The sequence below is a fragment of the Sorex fumeus genome, unplaced genomic scaffold (genome assembly GCF_029834395.1).
Source record: "Sorex fumeus unplaced genomic scaffold, SorFum_2.1 ptg000006l, whole genome shotgun sequence".
Taxonomy (NCBI): domain Eukaryota; kingdom Metazoa; phylum Chordata; class Mammalia; order Eulipotyphla; family Soricidae; genus Sorex; species Sorex fumeus.
In genome coordinates this window covers 49,914,211-49,931,857 of record NW_026606063.1, presented here as the reverse complement: position 1 = coordinate 49,931,857, position 17,647 = coordinate 49,914,211, and the positions used below count along the sequence as shown (strand labels likewise).

General features: G+C 40.0%; 1 protein-coding gene across 1 annotated transcript in view; it reads right to left on the bottom strand.

Moving 5' to 3' along the window:
- PUS10 (pseudouridine synthase 10) overlaps nucleotides 1–17,647 on the bottom strand; it is a 77,788-nt gene that overhangs the window by 4,116 nt on the left and 56,025 nt on the right. Inside the window, exons 12-16 of the mRNA XM_056122897.1 lie at nucleotides 12,005–12,061; nucleotides 11,107–11,183; nucleotides 10,958–11,013; nucleotides 9,810–9,927; nucleotides 4,427–4,569 (exon numbers count right to left, since the gene is read on the bottom strand). Coding sequence (XP_055978872.1) covers nucleotides 4,427–4,569; nucleotides 9,810–9,927; nucleotides 10,958–11,013; nucleotides 11,107–11,183; nucleotides 12,005–12,061 — 451 coding nt within the window. The remainder of the gene's footprint in view (nucleotides 1–4,426; nucleotides 4,570–9,809; nucleotides 9,928–10,957; nucleotides 11,014–11,106; nucleotides 11,184–12,004; nucleotides 12,062–17,647) is intronic.

The following is a 17,647-nucleotide window of genomic DNA, read 5'->3' as shown; positions in this document are numbered from 1 at the left end:
GCCAGGAGGGAGTAGAATCAGGGATCGAATTCAGAGGCCTCACACATGTTAGTCTCACTCACACTAACCATCATATCACTGGCCCCAGTTTTTCAAATGAGCTGTAGTCTAATGTGAAATATTAAAACCCTAAGCAGACCTACTCTGCTGCTTTTTCTTCAGCTTCACCAACACACAGTGCTGATGCGCCCCCTTCACATCCTTCTGCTCCTGTTTGCAGTCATAGCAGCAGGCATCTGCCAGGTACTAGGTTACCCCTGGTCACACACAGGACTTGTGATGTGACCCTGTGACCTAATGGCAATAGGAAGAGAAGGACACAGAGGACAGTAATTTAGTCTTGATGAAGGCCCTGCAGAAAAAATAGCAAAGGGCCGTAAAGTCCAATTGTTTACCACAATGGTTAGTGAGAGGATTTTCTGGTGAGGCACTGAGTCTATTCCCTGCTTGGGGCTGGGGCTGAGGCTGGGAGAGCGAGTGCTAGGTAAAGAACCAGGGGCTCCTTCATGCAAAGCCTAAATGCAAGAAGAACGATATGTGCCATTTTATAATGCATACTCAAGATTGATTTTGTCCCAGAATATTAAATTATTTAAACAAAATTGAAAAATTTAAATCTGTGTACAGTTAAAAAGTCAACGATAGAGCAACTGCTTCGCATACATAACTAAATACATTCTAGAACTTGAATCATCTCTCTGGCCAACTCTCTTTTTAAATGGACAATTCTGTGTTTTCTCCATTGATCCCTAGTGATTATTATTTATTTTTATTTCTGCTGCCAGGGATCAAACCCAGGTCTTAGACATACAAAGCAGGTTTTCTACCACTGAACCACACCCTGGCTTCAACAGAGTTGAAGCTTCAACAGAGTTCTGGCTTTTCCAATGTCGAAGTTAATTACTGTGGGAACTGTAAGAGAGCTCAGATGGAGATATAAGTAAGGTCCTGAATTTGCTCCCTGGAGCTGCCTCCAGGACTGCTGAGAGTGCCCTTAGAGGTCCTTTGAACAACTTGGGCCCCAGAGCACTGCTGGAGAGGAGGCTCTAATTAGAAAAAGTACAGTTGGTAGTATGCTTGCCTTGCATGCAGCCAACCTGGGTTTGATCCCCAGCACCCCATATGGTTCCTGAAGCTTCGCCGGTAGTGATTCCTGAGTGCACAGCCAAAAGAAATTCCAGAGCAGCACTGGGTGTGGCTCTCCCATACTTCCCCCACCACCACCACCACAACACACACACACACACACACACACACACACACACACACACAATATTGAGCCAGAGAGACAGCATTAATGCAAATGATTGCATGCAATAAATAGATCCTGGTTTGATCCCTGACAGCACATCGTCCCACAAATATTGTTGAGTGTGACCTTGGAGGTCCCCAAGAACGACCAGATGTGTCTCTAAAGGTCCCAAGCACCACTGGGGTGACTGGCGATTCTCAGCATTGAGGAGCCCTTGTATTAAACCTCTGGTGTGGCTGGCTGAGAATGCTGGAAGGAGCCCCAGGTCCTGAGAATCACTTGGGAGGCCTGTCTGGCCCCTAAAATACTAATACCAAAGACCTTGGGACACAGAGTTGGTGTACTGGTAAAGCACTGATGTAAGATCCCACATTCCATCCCAACTCAGCCATAACCAATAGTGTGTGGGTACAAATGAAGTATGAGAATACCACAACCAAGCATTCCAATATGGACAACAAAAGGGAGGGGAAGGAAGAAAGTCAATGACTACTCCTAGAATCAGCCATTGTTAAGGTTCCACTAACTTTCCCACACAGTACTCTGCTCAGCCCTGACAATACCTATAAAATAAATGTGCGCCATTTTGTGCTCTGCAAACCACTTATTATAAAACTCTTTAATGTAATATAAATAGGAAAAAGAAACATATTCTAAGATGACAAATAAAAATGCGTATCATAAATCCTGGTTTGAGAGCACTCTTCTTTTCCTCAACAGTTATACATGCTCCCTTCATAAGGTGTTCTGACTCAGGCATAAGACATGTAATTATCTAGTAACTGGCTTCTTTGTTAATCACCGCGCAATTAATCAACAACTGTCATTCTTCTCTAACTCTAGAAAATACTACTTATAAGTAACAATGACAAGGGGAGATGATCAAAAAGTCTCTGAATAACCAGTTCAAAGGCCCAGAATGGCTCTTATTCATAGTCTAAGAGATGAGTAAAATAAATCAGATCAATATATTGAGTAATAAAAATTCATATACTTCTAAGGAGCTGTGAACATGAAAAGGAGTAGAGATTCTCTTCAACAAATGGTGCTGTAAAAACTGAATAGCTACGTATAAGAAATTAAAGCTGGATCCATATTTCACACATTACACAAAAGTTAGTTCAAAATGGACCTGATACTTTGAGATCCAACTAAAAACCCTAAAGCACACTGAGGAAAAGATAGGCAGAATGCTCTGAGATTTGGACTTCAAAGGTATCTTCAATAATCTGATACCACCGGCAAAGGCAACAAAATAAAAAAATAAGCAAATGGGACTAGATCAAACTAAAGAGTTTCTGCATGGCAAAAGAAACATGGGCTAAAACTAAAAGACAAAACTAAAACTGAATGGGAAAAGATAGCTGCATCCAACACATCAGATGAAGGACTGATATACAAAATATACAATGTACTCATAAAGATAAAAATGTCAAAATAATTCAAAAACATTTTCTAAAAATGAGAGAGAAAAAAACAGACACCTCTCAAAGAAAGACAGGTGAATGGCCAATAGACACATGAAAAAATGCTCAGCATCAACTTATTATTAGGGAAATCCAAATCAAAACAACAATGAGATACTATCTCACAATAGTGAGAATGGCACATATCAAAAATAGTAAGGAAATATCTGTGCTGGCAGGGATGCGGTGAAAAAAGAAACTCATCCACCACTCGTGAAAATGTTGTCTGATTCAACTCCTGTGGAAAACAGTATGCAGAGTTCTCAGTAAGCTTAGAATTGAGCTGCCATATTACCCAGCAATTCCACTTGGGCATCAACCCCAAGACTTAGAAACAGTGAGTCAAAAGGACCTATGCATACCATTATTCATTGTTGCACTTGGTACAATAACTAAGATATGAAATTAACCTAAGTGCCCAATGACAGATGAATAAATTTTGAAGATGTGGTATATATACACAATGGGATACTATGCAGCTGCAAGGAATAATGAAATCATGCAATTTGCTACAATCAGGTCAGAACTGGAAGATGCTGAGTGAAGTAAAACAGAAGAATCAAGACAAATAGGATCATCTTACTCATCTGTGGTGCATAAAATAGTTGGATGAGGCAATGTCAAGTAGTAAAAAGCTTAGGGAGAATGACAGAGAAGGAAAGAAATCAAAGGAAGAAGATGGGAAAGTGAAGTAATCGGGGAACAGGGGTCAAGGCTTCAGATATATTGGTGATATGGGAGAGCGCTGTAGCCATATATCTAAAGCACAGACTCAACAATACTGAGAACAAGAGATCTAAGCTGCAAATGTCAAACTTTCTAATGGGCCTGTCAAGGTGGTAGGCGAGGGTAGGGTTATGGATGGCATATGGGAACACTGGTCAAGGCAAGTTGCCATGGTGCTGGGATTGGTGTTGAAATATTATATGCCTAAAATTCAACTACCAATAACTTTGAAAATCATGGTTCTTTAATGACTTAGTTGTAGGTAAATATGCAGCTGGAGAGACAAGAGAGATAGCACAGGGATTTAAGGACTTGCCTTGCATGCAACCAACCCCCATGTAATCCTGGCACCACATGTAGTCACCTAAGCACCTCCAGCCAAACCCTTCCCAGCTGAAAAAAAAAAAAAGTAATTGCAAAATGTATGAAAAGAGCAAATAAATGAATGAAAAGGGTTTCCTGCAGACTTACTATGTGTCAGCTTTGTGAAAAGCACTGGAATTACGTGAAATACAAAGTTCATGTTGAACTGACTGCTGTCTCATGGCTTAAAATCATTTTTTTGTATGTTTTGTTTTAGGGCCATACCTGGTGGTGCTTGGGGTTTAATCCTGGCTCTGCACTCAGGGATCACTCTTGGAGGTGATCAGGTGATCATGCCGGGTGCTGGGGATCGAACCTAGATCATTCAAGGCAAGTGCCCTACCCATTAGACTATCACTCCAGCCTTAGAATCATTTTGAAAAACACAAATTTAATAGGAAAGAATATCCCAAACATACAAAATTGATTCTTCTTGGATCTGAGAAGACAGTACAGTACGTTGCCAGGTATGAACAAAAATAAAGAAAGAAAAATATCCTATTTAATTAAAAGAATCCTTCTTTTAATTTTTTCCAAATCAACTTGAACCTATCTTCTAAGGTAAAATCAACTCTTCTAATATGGTTCTGGTTAGATTAAGCAGAAGGTGAAAGGATACGTTCCAGCTTGAGTCTTAAGGTAGAGGCGGAAATGGTGCTCATCCACATAGTGTGTCTCCATGGAGTGTATGACGCGCACTCTCACAGCCAGAGGCCTCCGGTGAAGGACACGGAGAGGGGTTTTCTGGTCAATCTTTAAGTCCTAAAAGAGGATAGGATGCACAATCATGGAGTCAGCACACATGACAGGTGCCCACTGACACCTGTCATGTGTTCTTGATGGCCCACCACAGATGTTTTGGATTCTATCACTACCAGTAAGGAACAACTTATCCCCTTTGTTCAAATTCTGGGACTTGTCTGAACTTACCCTTCAATATCTCAGACTTTGGAGTAAACAGTACTCGATGTCTCTGCTCCAAATCTTTTTTTTTTTTAATGTAGGAGTACTGCTATTTATTCAGCCACTGATTAGCTGATTGAATTGGGTATTACTTTTTTTAAAAATAATTTTATTTATTGAATCACCATGAGAGCAGTTACAAAGCTTTCGGGTTTAAGTCTCGGTCATATAACGAAACACTCGTACCCTCACCAGTGCCCATTCTCCACCCCAAAAACCCTAGTATGCCCTCATCCCATACCCTCCCCTTACCTGTGGGGCAGACGATTTACACATTACTCTGTCTCTACTTTGATTACATTCAATATTTTGACACCAGACCCACCATTATTATTTGGGATTTTACCCCAACACTCAGATCTGCTGAAAAGGCAACACTAGACAATTTGTTTTCTATTGCTGGTTATGAAAAACATATGGTTTCATGTGGCTGCAGAAGTGGCCACGCAATTTTGGAATTCTGAAGTTTTAACATTTAAATCTGGAGGAATTTCTGTCAAAACCTGCTGGGTTCCGAGATTTGTTCCTGAGTCTCTGGGATCATGGCCGTTAAGCAGCTTGATCAGGAGCCAGAAAGGCCATTCATGGGCGGCATCTCGGGGTCTCATTGGGACAGGGAGGAAAGGGCCGGCTCCACCCCCATCCCATTAAAGCCCCGTGTGTCTCGTCACTGCGGGTCCAAACCTGACTGCTCAAAGGCCTCTGGAGGATGGCGACCACCAAGCCACCTAGGAGGAGCAGGTGGAGGGACTGCACCCTTTTCCACCTGGGGTGGCCCGGCGACAGTAACCTACTGCGGGGTCTGGATGCATTTCTGCCCAAAAGCCACTGGGTTCCGAGATTTGTTTATGAGTCTCTGGGATCATGGCAGTTATCTGCTCCAAATCTGCTTAAAACAAACTGATTAGGATCCTAGAGCTCACACAGCATCTGGGTGGTGCTAGGGATGGAAGTCAGCCTTATGCATGCAAAGCAGGTATTCTATCACTGCCCTTTTACCTGTCTACACTGCCCTTTAACAAAATTCCTCTAGAAGGCATGTTCCTCCTAACCCATCAGAGTGACCAAAATACTGGGGACTTTAGGCTAAGGTGAGAAGTGTTTCGCTGTGGGTGAGAGAGACATCACCATCATATGTGTGAGCTGTTTGCTCATTTCAGGAAGAATCATGTGGTTATTTTTCTGTTTTATCAAAGGTATAGATAGAAAGTTAGCAGTTACATCATTGCTTAAAGTGGCATTTTAATGTAAAAGTCATAAATAAGTGTGGACAATAATCCACAACCTCCCAATACTAATCGAGTTTAAATTATTTGAGACAATTCAGATTTTTATGGGGGCAAAAGCTTATTTTTCTCACAATTAGGCCTTTGATTCTGTTGAGACAGAAGCAGTCATCGAAGCCCTAGCTAATCAGGGCATTCAAACTCAATACTTCAGGACTCTCTGTGAGCTGTATTACGGATTCACTACCAGGATCTCACCATTCTACAAAGAAGTGATCATCCATGTCAAGGGAGGGGTTCGGCAGGGTGATACCATTTCACCGAAACTCTTCAGTGCCACCCTCGAAAACGTCATGCGACAACTGGAATGGGAAGGAATGGGAGTGAAGATAGACGGTCGGCAACTACATCACCTCTGCTTTGCTGATGACATTGTTCTAATAACACCAAACATTAGCCAAGTGGCACAAATGCTGGCTGACTTCGACCGTGAGTGTGGAAAGGTGATGAACAATGGGAGGACAGTGCTACAGTTCTACAATTAGAGATTTCACTTTGTCATGATATAAAATAAGAAGTGGAGGTTAATACTGTAGAGTTAACTGATTTTAAGTTAAAAAAATATATATATACATATATATATCATAACCAGAAATAAAGGTTCATAAGAACTTTGGATTCTTTGTTATTTCTTGTTGAAACAACTCCTTTCTAACATACATGAAGCATGAACACCTGACGCCTCGCTAAGGAGAAGAAGTTTCTGCCTGGCCTCCCCTCTAGCAAGTTCTCCACACAAAAAAAGAGCAGGTTCTGACAAAGACACACTTGCAAGAGCGCGGCTCCTGCTTTCATCAGAGCTGCAAATCAATGGTCCTCCCCACGTGTGGGTTTTATGATCCTGGGATCTTTGATTTTAGAAGCACTTTGTTCTGATGAGATAAGCTTTCTCCTTAAGACTTGACATTTCATGTCTCTGGTTCAAAGTAGCTCCAAGAAAAAAAAAAGAGAGAGAGAGAAAAGAAAAATAAAGGAAGAAAAAAAGAAAGAAAAAAGACAAGTCTGGATTATGCAGGAATCTGTCAAGGTATATGGCCTTCACCTTTGAGTAGAGAAATGGCTGGCTCTTGAGTGAGGACTCCAGAGTGCACTTTTGCCCTCTCTACCTCTGCACCCCCAGGGCTCCCACCCTGAGGCTGTCCGTGGAAATATCAAGTGATGAGACCCACCACTGTGTCCAACATGACAACCAGCTCCACATTTTCTGGTCTGTTGGACTCCGGCAGACAGAAGGAAACCAGTCCCTTAATATCACATAGCATTCTGCTGCTCCCATTCTGCCAACTTATCAGAAACACAGAATGGAAAAAAGATGATGCATCCCCCCATAGAATTGGGCTTTATTTTAAAAAGAGGAAGCAAGAGAGATAGTATACAGCAGGCAAGGTGCTTGCCTTGCTCAAAGCCCACCTGAATACAATGTCTTAGCCCTTGTACTAGCTCTCCAACGACCTTTGAACTCCAGAAAAAGAAAAAAAATCACTCGGGATGATTAGTCTGTTACCTTATTTTATAGATGAACTTCTCTAGCAGATGAATAAGGTATATTTTCAATAAACACTCATTCTACAGACATTATTGTCCTTCCATTTTTTTCCACATAACGTATAAGCATTCCTACAGTAGATGCAGATCCATCTGTTTTTCCCCCTCAACATTTATATGTATATAGTGTGTGTGTGTTTGTGTGTGTGTGTGTGTGTGTGTGTGTATGTACATACTAACAGAAATTAAATGGGATCACATGTTATTTCAAGTTTTTCAGTAGTTGTATACTATTCTAACTTGTTCCACCATTTCCTTATTTTATTTTTTTGGCTTTTTGGGTCACACCCAGCAACGCACAGGGGTTACTCCCAGCTTTACACTCAGTAATTACTCCTGGTGGTGCTGGGGTACCATATGGTATGCTGGGAATCAAACCCAAGTTGGCCGCATGCAAGGCAAACGCCCTACCTGCTATATTATTGCTCCAGCCCCCTCCATTTCCATATTGAAGTAAATGATTTTTAATTTCTTTTTTTTTTAAATTTCCGATTTGTTACTATTGATTTTACCACTTTGAACAGAAGTCTATAAATATCTTCAGGCACATATCATTGTGCACTTGAGTCTTAGTTTTACAGGCCAGACTGTCAGTAGTGACAGTATAGTCCTAAGTAAAAAACCAAAACATTTTTCATTTTCAGTTATTTCTTATTGTTTTCCAAAAATGAATCAACAATTTATTTCTACTACAATGCACGCAATTAACCTTTTTCTCTACTTCAAAGAGCTACAATCGTGGCTGGAGCGATAGTCCAGTGGGTAGGGTGTTTGCCTTGCATGCGGCTGATGAGGGTTCGATTCCCAGCATCCTATATGGTCCCCTGAACACCGCCAGGAGTAATTCCTGAGTGCAGAGCCAGGAGTAACCCCTGAGCATCACTGGGTGTAACCCAAAAAGAAAAAAAAAAGAGCTACAATGGGTATGAAAGAAATAAAAGTGCTGTTCCATTGTTATTTCAATTTGGAGGTGGAAGAACTTTTAAATTATTTTTGACCATTTGGAACTGCTGTTCATAGCTTTTGTACATTGTTCTCTATTGGTGTATTTTTGGTAAGTGTAAGTCCTATGTACGATATCTTTTGTTGTATAATTTGATTTTTTGTTATATATAGGAATGTTTAATTATACATATACATAGGAATGTTTAATTCACAATATATCCTCCTCTATATATACTTAGAGTTTGTTGTCACCCCCCTTAGCATTTATCTGGAACATTTTCCCTTGTCATTAAATACTCATCTCCCACATAATTTATAATAGCTGGCTAGTAATAGCTCATTATACTATTACTAGCCACAGTATTCAACCAAACCCCTCTAGTAGGTAATCTACATTATCATAAACAATAGCCTATTTAAACAATATTATAACAAATATATAAGCATATATATAAATATAAACATACATACATTTATGCATATCCTCTTATGCACATCCCTTGTATTTGAAAACAAACTGCTAGAAGAGGTGTGACAGGAAGGAAGAAAGATGCAAATGAACAGAAACTCTCTACAGTGACACGCTTCTGTGAAGGAAAACCTAGCATCTACCAAATTATATGTGCTTTCTGTATAATGGATTATTTTATTTACTTATCAACTAATCCTAGCATCAAAGCATTCAATAAGCTCTATTTATATTTCCTCTTTATAGATGATCAAATAACAGTGCTGCTGCTTTTGGAGGTATATGTATGTGTGTGTGTATGCATGTGTGTGTGTACATGCATGCATGCATGCATGCTTTAGCCCACCTCAGTGGTGCTCAGTGCTTGGATGTGTGGGGTATGTGGCTGGGATTCAAATCCAGATAGGCAGCATGCAAGGCAAGGACCTGCTGTACTATCTCTCCAGCACATAGCCCTGCTCTTTTTTTATGTGTCAAATAATCTTCAAAGTACTTTACATGATTAGCTTATTAAATTCTTTTCACTAATCTTATAGATAAAGAAACTGAAGCATCAAAGAGGGTAAGTACCTTATTCAACATCACAGGAACTAACAAATGCAGATTCAGGACTTGCCTCAGGTAATGTACTCTCAGAGTCAGCCTCCCTATCACTAGCTGCACTGCCTCTCCGACCAGGGAAAAGAGCTACCCAGTTATTCAACTAGCAAATGGCAAAGTCAAAAACTTTATAACAACAGGTAAAAACAAAAAGAAGAGTAAGATAAAAAAAAAAAATAGAACACTTAAACTACCTTTATTTCATTTAGGAATTCAATATCGTTCTTCTGTATGACTTTATTTGTCCATATTAAGGCACTATAGGTCTTGGTCTTTTCTTCTTCACCTTCTTTCATATGTCCTATTGCTTCTCTAAACAAAAATGAAAGAAAGTGTCTGAATACATAAAATATGCACCTTGATTTCTCTAAAATGACTTTACTGAGATATAATTTATAATTCCTTTGTTTTAACTACACAAGACACTGACTTTTTAGTATATTTACAGAATTATGCAACTAGCATCACAAGCTAAGCTTCAGAATACTTTTATCACTCCCGAAACACACTCCATACCTTCCATTTCCATACTTCCGTATTTGCAGTCATCCCCTCCCCACTTCCCTCAGCTATTGACAACCAGAACAGACAGATCGCTATAAATTGGACTTCAACCTCTATAAATTTGATTCCTTTCTCTGTGGATTTCTCTATTTTGATGGAGTCAAACAATACGTAGTATTTAGTGTTTGGTTTCTTTCTCTTCGTGTTTTCAAAGTTCATCCACATTACCACATCAATACTTCATTCCTTTTTATGACTAAATGTTTTCTACCTTTTTACTATTTGAACAACAATACTACAAATATACATGTAGAAATCTCTATATGGATTTACATTTTCATTTCTCTTGGGTCTATATCTAGAAGTTCAGTTGCTGAGTAACTCTAACCTTTTGAGAAAATGTCAAGCTATCTTTCAAAGTGTCTGTATTAACAGTCCCACCAGCAATGATTGTGGGTTCCAATTTCTCTTTCTCCCTCTAGCACTTGTTATTTTCTGTCTTTTTGATTACAGCCATCCCAGTGAGTGTGAAATGAGATATCAATGTGGTTTAGGCTTGTACTTATTTAATGTCTAATGATGTTGAGCTTTCCCCACCTCGTGCATTAAACAGCTATTTGTGTATCTTCTTAGGGAAATGTCCACTTAATCATGCCTCCACTTCTAGTTGAACTGTCTTATTATTACTGAGTTTCAGAGTTTTTCATATATTTGGAAGACAGCAATATTCACCAATATACCATCAATACTCTTTATATGATTGGCACACAAGTTCCTTATCAGACACATCATCTATAGACAAAACTTTCCCTTTGTTCTCCGGTGATTCTACACTTACCTTGTGACAAGCTGCAAGTCACGGACTTGGATTTTGTTAGATGAACTATTAATTTTCTGTAGTAGCAGAAAAAGAAAAATAATCAATGGCTCTGATTCAGCTACAGAGTTGCAGAAACATGACGAGTTCCATGTCATGAAGTGGTTTACCTGCTGAAGTTCCTTAATTTCTTGTGAAGTGAAATGTACTCTATGAGGATTCATCAGCTCAATTGCAAAGGGCCTTCCTGGCAGCACACACCCCGTCATGAAACAGAAACGTGTTGATGGAGTTAACATTTGGGCTAATGCAAGAGGATTAGGAGGTGTGAAAATGAGGTGAGCACTAGAGGACTGGAATTTAGTGACATAACTACAATTGGGAAGGAAAGAATGTGTGAAACAATCACGGGAATTTCATGGGGCTGCTAACACTCCAGTAGAGGCAACATGTACGAATAACTGCTCTTTCCCAGGGTCCAGGCACAATTCTGTTAATTACATAATAAACTCCAAACATCCATGAACTTAGTTGCAGCTAAATGCCCAAGTCTACCAAGTTGAAATCTATCTTCTCAGTCTAATTCACTAATGACATGGGAAAACTGAGATTCCATAAAAGGGAGAGACTATAAATTTCAGTTAGCTCAGGATTACATCTCATCATCATTATTGTAAATAACAGAAATAAGTGAAATGAAATGCAAGTGAGCAGAATTGCTTTTTAAATGAAAATGTGCATTTGACAACTGTCCTGATAACTACTAAAATGTTGTCAAGTGGAACAATTAATAATAAGCTTTTGGGGGGAAATCAGCTATCACCTTGTTAATGCACATTAAAGACCTTTATATCTACATGCAACAAGGATAGGGTTTTAAAGAAATGATTTCTGCCACAATAAGCTAATTCTTTATGAAGGCAGTTTCAAAATACACAAACCTTCTCCCTAAGACAAGCTCTGGGTTCTGCCCACTTTGGTTTGGACTAAGTGACAATAAAAAACCTGCTGTCTGAAAAAGATGCCAATCTCAAAGTTAGTTATAACCAAGTAATGTTATAATCTTACCATTTCCTAAAGTCCTCACATCTACATCTTCTCTTCCAGAGGATGAAAAATTAAAACCTTTGGAAGATAGATAAAGAAGAAAAAGACAGTCAAACATAACATCCCTAAAACATTAGCTCCCCACCCCATAGTAGAAAGTCAGTTTGTTTTGAATGATCCATAGGAATCCCAAAGGATAGTGATCATCATCCCCCCTCTAATTTTGTCTCTAGTGAAAAAACAGTGGCTGATGTTTGAGCTAGCATTTTCATGTTCATTATTCTATTTAACCCTTATAAAACCTTATGAAGTAAGTAACAAGTAATTATGAAATTGGGGCTGGAATTATAGTGCAGTGGCTAAGGCATGGAGTGATTCCTGAGTACAGAGCCAGGATTAAGGCCTGAGCACAACCACGTGTGCCCCCCACCACATGCACTCCCAAAAAAACACCACCCATAAAGTTTCTGAAAGGTTATATACTTTCCCAAGGCCACACAATTAAATGTTAGGGCTGTGTCTGAATGTCAGATTAAAACTCTACCATCCCACACCACGTCTCATGGGAAAGCTAACACCAGAACACTGCTCAAAGTAAAATAATGCAAAGCAAAAACATTTGTTTGAGCATGAAACTGTATGAAAGGAAGAGGGGGGAAAGAGAGGATTGGCTCTAAAAGCAAATTTATTATGCAAGCAAAACTTAGCTGGAACTATGACAAAACTAGTGTACATTCCAAGACAGCTGAATCATCAGAAACTAAAAACTGCAAATACTGGAAGGGGAAATGATTCTTTTAAATTGTGTGCATGCTAATGATAACTCTGGTACACAGAGAACTTACTGATGATTTCATCACTGCCACAGCAAATATTACCAGAATAGCCACTAATGCTTTCTATATGCAGACTATCATCATCTCTATTTTATCATAAAGGAAGGTACAAGTGAGACAGGAAAAGTAATTTGCCTAAGTGTCAGATCATTGGTAAGAGGTAGGATAAAGATTTGAACCAGGTAGTCTGGCACCATAATCTCCTAATCATTGCCTATTCCAGTTTTCAAACTTTTCATAACTGTGAATGGGCAGCAGTCCAAACATCAGTGATTGAATCCATGGTCAATCCTACACCATCGCAGAGACACAGTCAGAGAAATTCAGACTCATGTCCACAGGAATAAACAAGACCATACTTTTGGGAAAGACTGGATATCCAGGGAGTGCTGGCCAATCATCAGAGTCACTGTAAAGTAAAAGGTCTCCAGGAGTAGAGGCTGAAGATTAGAACTGAGGATCGCACCCTTATTTACTTATTCAGAGGAAAATTATCTACCGGCTACAAATGTGAGGCACAGGGGAGACAAAGGCAAACAAAATGGCCGTAGGTTTTCTTTCTTCCCTCCCTCCTTTGTCCCCCTCTTTCTGTATCAGGAATCAAACTCAGGCTCTCATGCATGCAAGGCAAGTGCTCTACTCCTGCGATACACACCAAACCCATGATAGGCATAGTTCTTAACATAACAGAGCTTCCTGTTTATAGACGGGAGTAGGCTATAATATAGGGGGTAGAGCTAGGACAGGAAAAGCACAGGCGCATTTCTGCACATGACAATCATGATATACATCATGGGATCTGCATTTACACCTCAGAAGTCCAACCACTTTGGAGATGACAGGATGGGAAAAGTAGGAGGGAAGGAGAGTATATACCATTTGAGAGCCATTTTCCTCCCAGGAAGGATTCTATGTGCAAAAGTCCCATTTCGATTTTAAAAAAAGGAATCTAGAATCAGGGATGTATTCTAGATTCCTCAGCTGTAGAGAACTTACTTGGTATGTATGACCTTGGGTTCAGCCTCCAGTATTACAAAAAAATAAATAAATAAATAAATCTAAAATTTAGGCTTGGAAAAGCTTTCAAAAACAATAGTGAAAGTTAAGACCCTTTCTAGAATGTTTACTTGTGAGGAAAGTAGTTTACCCTTCATTTACCTGTAAGAAGATCGTTTAGTAAAGTCAAAGCCATACCAGGTTTCTAGGCTTCCATGATCTGCAAGCAAACCCCTCACCTATAACTAGTACTATACTCAGGCCCGGCCCACTCCAAATGAAGTGGAGGGAGGGGGTGGTATTTATTATATCTTTTAGAAATAGGTTTCAAGAGTTGAAAAGATAGCACAGGGGCTAGGCATTTGCCTTACATGCCATTAGTAGTAGCCCTGAGCATTGCCTGCCATGGTGCAACCCCCCCCACCAAAAGAAGTATGTTTCAGGGCTGGAGCAATAGTACAGAGGGTAGGGCATTTTCCTTGCATGCAGTCAACTTGAGTTCGATTCCCAGCATCCCATATGGTCCCCCGAGCACCGTCATACCATCAGGAGTAATTCCTGAGTGCAGAGCCAGGAATAACTCCTGTGCATTGCCGGGTGTGACCCCAAAAAAGAAAAAAAAAGTATGTTTCAAATTAGAATCCTACATTGAGAAATACTTTGGAGACAAACTTTATTCATGTGCTATTATGAATAGCTGACAATAAAAGGAAAAGAAGCCAGGACCTTAAATACAAGGAAATGTATGACTAAACTTTAGTAGCATTTTCTAAACACACTATGCCTGCCTTGTCTTCTCCTAATCTAGAGAGCTCTTTTGTAACAGAGAATCAGAATCAGGAACCAGAGAGATTAGAGTGAAAGTCAAGGTTTATTACATTATTTACATGTGGACTTGACCTGGCTAACACCAAAATGAATCAAGTCATGAGCAAAGTTCACAGAGAGCTTATAGTTAGATACAGAATATACAAATCCTACAAGAACAATTGGCTCTTCTAATACACACAATGGATGCTAACATATGAAATGTCGGATACAATCAATGATTTATACATTGTCTTAGGTTCCATATAGACATTTCTTACCTGTTTCTGTGACCCTATTCCATTCCTGTTCAAGCAACCTGACTCGACTGGCTTTTCTAATCTGTCCTGGTCATGATTTTATGAGTTATACCTACTCATTTTTGCAGAGCTCCTAAAATAGGTCACTCAGAGGCCCTGCCTCTAGTTTTTCTGCTTCTGCTATGAATTTTTCCACAACACTTTGAGTAATTTGCTTGAAGGAACCTACATTCCAAAAAGAAAACAACCAAGGGCAAGAAAAATCATGGAACTATGTGTACAGATAACTGGCAACAGCCCTCACACCCAGGACTGAAATGGAACTGAAATACAGCAAGAACCAGATGGTGGAGCTTCGAAACAGCAAGTTTAATCATTTGGACCTGATTGCCTATAGCCAGTCATGGAGTTTTCAACAGAGCACTGACAAAGCAAATATTCTGTCAGTGAGGTAATAAAATTTATCACTATCACTATCATCCCGTCGTTCATTGATTTGCTGAGAAGGCACCAGTAGTGTCTCCATTCATCCCTGTCACGTGCCAGTGTAGCCCAATGGCATATTGGGGGTTCTTTCAGGGTCAGGGGAATGAGAATCATCACTATTACTGCTTTTGGCATATTGAGTATGCCACGAGTAGCTTGCCAGGCTCTCCGAGAGGGATGGAGGCTTTTGGGACAGCCTCTAATCACCTTTACAGGTGTTCCCAGTCAGGCATATATATGGACAGGATACTCTCAGTAGCCTGCCAGGTTCTCTGAGAGTGAGAACTAGACAATAAGAGGTCATGCTTGGTTTTATAGTTTCTGGATCTTGGCCATTGATGGGGTTACATGGAAGTTGGTGGGTATAACTGTCTAACTACTGGAAGATGGGGGATCTGGGTGGAGGAGGCCCAGTCCCGAAGTAAGCAGGCTTAGAGATCTCAGTCTTGGGACCCGCACACCTGGGTTCCTGTCTCGGTTCCTTCATGCTTGAGGCTTGTCCGAGCACGTGGAGAATGGCCCCAGCATGGCTGTGGCTGGGTCCCGGAGGTCGTCAGCTGTCGGGGCTCTGCTAGGGGCAGAGAGGGAAACTCAATCTGCGCGCCCATCCAAGGGGCCCCGGTGCAGACAGCCAGGAGTGAGGGCAGGAGACTCTGCATTGTTCTCGGAGAATAAAATTTATACTAGGAAAAATTTCTTAGACATTGATCTTGAGCGTATGTCAAAGTTCATTCCTTAATAATTAGTGATGAGGCAAGCAGATAACATGCTGTAACAGTTTGAAATTACTGGAAATATGGTGGTATCTCCTGAATAGGGGAAGAAGTAGCTATACAGCTTCCCACAATATTGATTTGTTTTTCAGAAAAGTGTAAAACAGAGCTGTAACAATCAGAACCATCTTCCCAGACCTGCCAGAGGTGAACCATCACTCAGACGTAGCAGTAATGGAACCGAGGAGTGCAGTCTTATCAAATTGATGCTATTAACCAGACATCTCAAACAAGGTTCTTCTCGGGAAGGGAGGGGCAGCACATCTGGCAGAGCTTAGGGCTAATTCTTGGCTCTGTGCTCAGGGATCACTCCTGGTATGCTTGGGGATCATAAAAGTGTCAGGGATTGAACCCTACTCAGATGTGTGCAAGGCATATCTGCACTATCTCTCTAGCCCCTCAAACAAGTTTTACCCCTGGATAAGGAACCAGTTTGGAAGAGAGGTCTATGTCTGTTTTTCCTCAATGAATTTCCTAAACACATAATTATAAATGCTCATAAATGCTCAAAACAGCTTGTTTTAGTTTTAGTTTAGGGATAATTTCCATACCTTGTATGGGAAATGACCACAAACCACCTTCACAAACAATCGTGAGGGGGAAACCCCTGTTTCAGAACCCCTAAGCAACCCAACTTATTATAATGGGGGCTTCTTTGAAACTGAATTAATCAGAATGGAAAGTTTCTTGAATCATATATAGTTAAGAATTTGGAAGAGATTTTTTTTGTGTGCTAAAATTTCATTTCAGTTCTTCTTAAGCTTAATAACTCTTAATGAGATATTAAGTATCATGTAAGCATTAAATTAAGTGCAGAAAAAGCTCATGGCAATAAACCAGTCTTCACTACTAAAATTTGAAAAAAATACTAGGTTGCTAGGTTACTCTCATCTCTATTCAGTAAGCAATTTCTTAAGGACCCTTGCAGTGGGGGCCCACCTACTGCTAGGCAACAATTTATACAGAAGTAGTGGTTTAAAGGGCTTTTCTTTCCTTTCAACAAAGCAGAGAACTAGAACAAACAGCCTTATCTCATCTCAATCATCTTGCCTTTCCTATATCGGGCTTGTCTGACAGTTTTTCAGAGAGGGCAAGTTGTCTGACTGGTCCCTCAAAAAAAGGTGTTGCAAGTATGCTAAGGAGACTCATTCCAAAGAGTATTATCTTTATTCACTGCTTATAGTTTTTCCTGATGTACAACATGATTTTCTATGATTTAAGTTGTAGTCCTTTTCCTCTAGTCTAATCCTGAGTGAAATCACAAAGTTTACACTGTCTTTGACCTGACAGGCTTACTGAGACAAAGAAAACAGCCTGACAGGATCTGACTCATCCAACAAACCAAGGCTCATTCATACCTAGAAAATCAAAACAGAACAAAACTGTTATTACGTCTTTTAAAATAGAAACTGTTTATATGTTTTCTCTAGGCCAGAACAGTTATCCCAAAACGTTGTAGCAATAAAGATGGAAGGCTAATACTGGCTGGCCAGTGATTTATCATGA